Source organism: Perkinsus marinus (genome assembly GCF_000006405.1).
Source record: "Perkinsus marinus ATCC 50983 genomic scaffold scf_1104296960350, whole genome shotgun sequence".
NCBI classification, from domain to species: domain Eukaryota; phylum Perkinsozoa; order Perkinsida; family Perkinsidae; genus Perkinsus; species Perkinsus marinus.
This window is the reverse complement of record NW_003206190.1, coordinates 110,209-114,998: the sequence shown is the minus strand read 5'-3', so window position 1 is coordinate 114,998 and position 4,790 is coordinate 110,209. Positions and strand designations below refer to the sequence as shown.

Below are 4,790 nucleotides of genomic sequence, written 5' to 3'. Positions count from 1 at the left end.
CATGTTCGATATAATCAACTTCTTGTCGATGCCAATAGATGCCTTTGAAAAGGAGTAATAAGCCATACCCACTCAAGGGTAGTTACCTCCCATATTCTCCCAAGAGAGACGCCCCGACTCAGCGGCCTCCCCCAGTAGATCGGTCGCTGCTGTCGAGACACCACTCCAAGAAGTCTACCGAATTTCGTGCAGATTTCACTAATGATACTTCGATCGAATTACAATAAGAAAATCAATCCCTACAAAGTAACGCTTATCCACGCTATAGCACTTCTAAGAAACTTTTTATTGCAGTCGCGCGCGCCATTATGATCGATTGTGTGTCATTGGAGAGAAATACTGCTTGGTTGAGCAGGTTATCCTGTCGCATCTCATCGTTGTCGATGCTACAGTTAAGGCTGGGAAGCCAACTACTTCTCTTTTCCATGCCCGAGTATTTCAGAGGCTCACCAGCTGAGCTTATCACTGGACGGGTAAATGATTTACTTTATCATCCTTCCTTGAATTCTATGCTTTACCGTAAATCACACAATTCAAGTAAGAATGATGAGGTTCAAGAAGCTTCAGAGATACGGTTACCTTATATACCACTTTTATAACAGTTCGGGGATCTGGCTGCCCTGTTGGCTTCCAAGACGAGTTGTATGAGAGTTCCCTCTACCACGCGACGAGTTCGATTTACCTGTTTCCTTGGATTTTGTACTTCCCATATCACCCACAATAGAACTCTCAGGGGATGTGCCAATAATCATACACGCTGACTCTTCTACATCAGTCTTGACTACTGTAGTAGTAAATTGATTGTATATGTCCACAGTAGCCGAGTTCCCTCCAGAGAGGTCTGTGCCTCTCACTGAGGAGGCTCTAGTTCTCGAGAAACGACTCATACAAGAAATACAGCAACTAAACACCACAGAAGACGCGATAACATTTCTTCGCCGAATTATTGTAATACCATAAATCGAGCAACTCGCCATGCCATCGATACGTTCAGTCGGAACTTCGTAGCAACACCACTCTACGCCAAGTTGCTCCCGGCCTTCTCAGTCCCCTGATGGATCTGGCCAAAGGGAACCTCCTTGAGGAGTCCCTCGAGGGCAGGAAGATACTAAAAGATACCATGTACGTCGGGAACCCAGAAGTCGACGATGCCACTGTTGCCTCTCCTCAGATGCGAGATAGCAGTCGTATCCCGTCCTCGAGAGTGCTACACCTTCCTTATGGAAGCACTATCCCTTCTACCCGATAGAGAGGTAGTATCAACTCGCACACTATCCTCTTACATATAAGGCAGGCTCGAGGGACCACCACTACCACCTTTGTCGCCGCAGCAGCTCTATTGCGGGGCCTCTCACGCCTCATGATCCGGGTAGAGTCGGGCCGTATGAAAAGCGATAGAGCAAGGTGATAGGGTCTTCCCAATAGGCTCCTTGATAACGTCTATAGGCGTGCATGCTTTCATCTCAGGTATCTAGTCGGTATAGTAGCGATGATACAGCGTAAGTTTTTCGCCCAGTCTAAGGACGGCAGTCCTTCGTATTGGAATGTTTCCAACGACTGTGAACTCCTAGAGGAGATCTGTGGTGCATGTATAGAGCTCATCACCACCTATGGCTATGATGCTAAGGTCGGTGCTGCTTTACAGGAGGATCCCAAGGAATCTTCATGTCGACTAGAGGTACCGAGATGATCTTGGTTAGGAGATGTTATCAACCGTTAGTCCCATCAGGTTTTAACATCACTGGCGTGCTTGGTTTCAGAGGAGCTCTGTCGTGGGGTGTCCAAGAGCAGAGTAGGTCTGCCCTTGCTCGGGGATAGTCCAGAGGAATACAAGCTACAGGACAACACTGTTGGCAGGCTTCTCAACGATGGTACTGTTCTGGTGCTGTTTCCTCAGCTGTTTACTGACTAATCATAGGAGTTCATCTACGAATTGGGAGAATATTTACGAGGAGTGCGCACAAACTAACAAGAGTTTTCCAAAATTTCCTCAGAGTTTTGATATTGTCACCAACACATGTGGTTGACCATGTGCAAATTTTACGACACTGGCAGTAGTAGTGTCGTCTTATCCCATCTCAGTGAACTGTGCCGTCTACCACTCCCCGGGTATACTCCAATACACCTACAGTAGAGTCCTCACTCTAGTACCACACGAGGAGACGGGGTGAGGCTATCTGCTACTACTGTGGTAGTGAATATAGATGCAGCACAGGTTGATGCAGAGTAGTGACGGCGTGAGCGCGCTGGATATGGCCCGGTCGAGGTTGGGCTGGCTGGTCTTGGCCTTTGTGGAGCGCCCGAGAAGATCTCCTGTCTGGATGCCTCTAGTCTGGTCGCATGCAGTATACACTCATATTTTCGCATGTAAAGCAGTTTATGCAACCATCACGTTGACAATTATTTTCACAGGTACTGTACAGCTCCTCTTTGAGAGTAACGATATCATAGCGATTCGAAGTGGCCTGTAAGGAACCTGTTGGTTTGCTCATCCGGCACATACCTTCCTCAGTCGCCTCTTTGGTAAGGAGTTGCAGGAACACCTCCCTCACCAAGACTTCATCGAGGGCGCACGACAGCGTTGGAATCCTGGTAATCTCTTTCGCCACGTGTTAGAGATTGCTATCACTAGTGACGAGGCTATGGTAGTAGGCGTGTATGAGTGAGGACCCAACGTAAGTTTGGGTGTACTCAGATGACCTTGGAAGAGCGTCAGAGGGTGTACACCATTGTGGAGAGGGACCTCAGGACCTTACCGATAGAGGAACGACTAGAGGTGTGTGGTTCAGGCTGGGGATGCTCAGGTCGGACGGTGTGATGGTAGACCTGTTATCAAATAGAGAAGACCAGTAGAGTGGACCAAGTGGTGGGTATTATACTCAAGTTATATAAGGATGATTGGTGGAGTGAAGTGATAGTAGTTGGTTCTCGCGATAGGGTGTACACTACACTGTAGGTCCTCCAACAACCTGATGTGGTACGGCTCAGTTTAGTAGACAAGTTTACTCAGGCTATACAGACTGCTCTCACTGGTGACTTCAAGGTAGTAGTAGTAGTAGTAGTAGTAGTAGTAGTAGTAGTAGTAGTAGTAGTAGTAGTGGTAGTAGTAGTAGTAGTAGTAGTAGTAGTAGTAGTAGTAGTAGTAGTAGTAGTAGTAGTAGTAGTAGAGTATGTGTTGCATTTCGATGTTAGGTGGTGGACGGTACTGATACCATCATTGGAGCTGTTAATTGGTGTATAATGATATGGTTGGCGGACCCCATCAATAACGCTACGGCTCGGCATATAAGGTCCTCTCAGTGGCTTAGTGGAGTTGTCACTTCCCTGGTAGAGGGTGTGGCCAGCCAGATCGATGCTGAGTTGAGGATAGTAGCCGAGGATAGTGCCGATGAGGAACTGAAGGGTGTGGAGAAGAGCCGATTACAATTGGTGGCGGCCACTGTGGGGAGGTTGAGAGAGTTGCTCACTACAAACACCTTGGCAAAGGATGTTGATGATGATAGTGTTATGACCGATATAAACAAATCCTAATTTATGGTTTCTAAAAGTTTCGAAGTTGTGTTGTTACGGTAGTTATTATCACAAATACGCAACAGGAGAGTAGTGATGGTAGAAGGAACGTTAGCCGACGAAGACCTCAAGAGGTCGACGCCTTCCAGGCTGGAAATAGTGACTAGTAGATTTCAGTGAGAGTATAACTAAGTGTACCATCACTCGGCCTTCTTGTGCTTCATAGGTCGGTATTGACCAATGACCACAGCATGGTCTCTGTGGTAGGGCTCCAAGGTGAGCTGCTCCTTAGGTCTGAGGGCAGAGGGGCAAATGATGACTCTATCGGGCTTGGTTACTTACCTCAGCTTGTCCTTCTTAAGCTTCTCAATCTCACTAGCGAAGACGGCCTCGGGGGCAGCAGTAGAGTCGACACAGTTAGCCTTGATGGAGATGATGTACCATCCATTGTTCTTGAGGAACTGCTGGGCGTTGACAGCAACGATACGGGCCTGGTCGGGCTGGGCCACATCGGCGAAGATGACGTCTACCATGGGGACGAGCATCCTGTAACGGAGGGGCTGACGGGCATCCTCGATGATGGGGACCTGATGAAGGGGATAAGAGGGAAGGAAATACCTTAGAGGGCTTACGATGTTGGGACGCTTCTTGGCCATGTTGGTGAGATCACGACCAGGACGATGGGCGAACTCAACACCATAGACGCATCCAGTGGGGCCGACCATATCGCTGACGTGGGAGACGGTGGTACCAGAGGCAGCACCCAAGTAGAGGACCTTGCTGCCAGGCTTGATGGGCATGTTGGCAACACCACCGACAATGGTAGCACCCAACTTGGAACGGAAGGGGTTCCATACACGGTACTCGATCTTCTCGGGCTGGTCTTGGCCTTCTACTGGCTTCTCAACGGTGATACGCTTCTCACCATAGACGCTCTCACCGGGGGCCATGTTGCGGGTTAGGAGAGCCTCATCCTTACCACGGGATACGAAGCAACCCTCGAAGCGATGGGGCTCGACGATGACCTTGGCGGGTCCCTTATGGCCTCCCTTGCCCTTTCCTCCCTTGCCCTTGCCCCCCTTGCCTTTACCCTTACCCTTGCCGCTCATACCCTTTCCCTTGCCCTTGCCTTTGCCGCTCATGCCCTTCCCTTTACCCTTACCAAAGCTGCCACCTTTCATTGTGGAATCAAAGTCACTACTGAACAGCATGGCGGTGCCTTTTATTATGCGACTGGCTAGTCACAAGACAATCACGAGATCGTATTCTAGCCTCATCTA

At 49.0% G+C, this 4,790-nt stretch overlaps 2 protein-coding genes across 2 annotated transcripts; one reads left to right on the top strand and one right to left on the bottom strand.

Annotated features, from left to right (window-relative positions):
- Positions 1 to 1,054: 1,054 nt before the first annotated feature.
- Pmar_PMAR013252 (hypothetical protein) lies at positions 1,055 to 3,531 on the top strand (the record flags this gene model as incomplete). Its single annotated transcript, XM_002772864.1, has 13 exons — positions 1,055 to 1,122; positions 1,172 to 1,253; positions 1,295 to 1,404; positions 1,468 to 1,678; positions 1,730 to 1,871; positions 2,083 to 2,167; positions 2,216 to 2,367; positions 2,413 to 2,467; positions 2,513 to 2,645; positions 2,696 to 2,776; positions 2,825 to 2,911; positions 2,957 to 3,043; positions 3,193 to 3,531. 13 exons carry the CDS (start codon positions 1,055 to 1,057, stop codon positions 3,529 to 3,531), a joined length of 1,632 nt encoding a protein of 543 aa, XP_002772910.1.
- A 74-nt stretch (positions 3,532 to 3,605) lies between these two features.
- Positions 3,606 to 4,712, bottom strand: Pmar_PMAR013251 (RNA methylase, putative). Its single transcript, XM_002772863.1, has 3 exons — positions 4,143 to 4,712; positions 3,853 to 4,097; positions 3,606 to 3,804 (listed from the first exon to the last, which is right to left on the bottom strand). Exons 1-3 carry the CDS (start codon positions 4,689 to 4,691, stop codon positions 3,711 to 3,713), a joined length of 888 nt encoding a protein of 295 aa, XP_002772909.1. The 5' UTR covers positions 4,692 to 4,712; the 3' UTR covers positions 3,606 to 3,710.
- Positions 4,713 to 4,790: the final 78 nt, after the last annotated feature.

What these genes read in the sequence shown, in the direction of transcription:
- Pmar_PMAR013251 (XM_002772863.1), bottom strand. Translation starts at nt 4,691, where the DNA reads ATGAAAGGTGGCAGCTTTGGTAAGGGTAAAGGGAAGGGCATGAGCGGC. An exon ending in CCAAGAAGCGTCCCAACATC is followed by an intron (nt 4,098 to 4,142) that starts GTAAGCCCTCTA and finishes CCCCTTCATCAG; the next exon opens with GTCCCCATCATCGAGGATGC. An exon ending in CTTAAGAAGGACAAGCTGAG is followed by an intron (nt 3,805 to 3,852) that starts GTAAGTAACCAA and finishes CTCTGCCCTCAG; the next exon opens with ACCTAAGGAGCAGCTCACCT.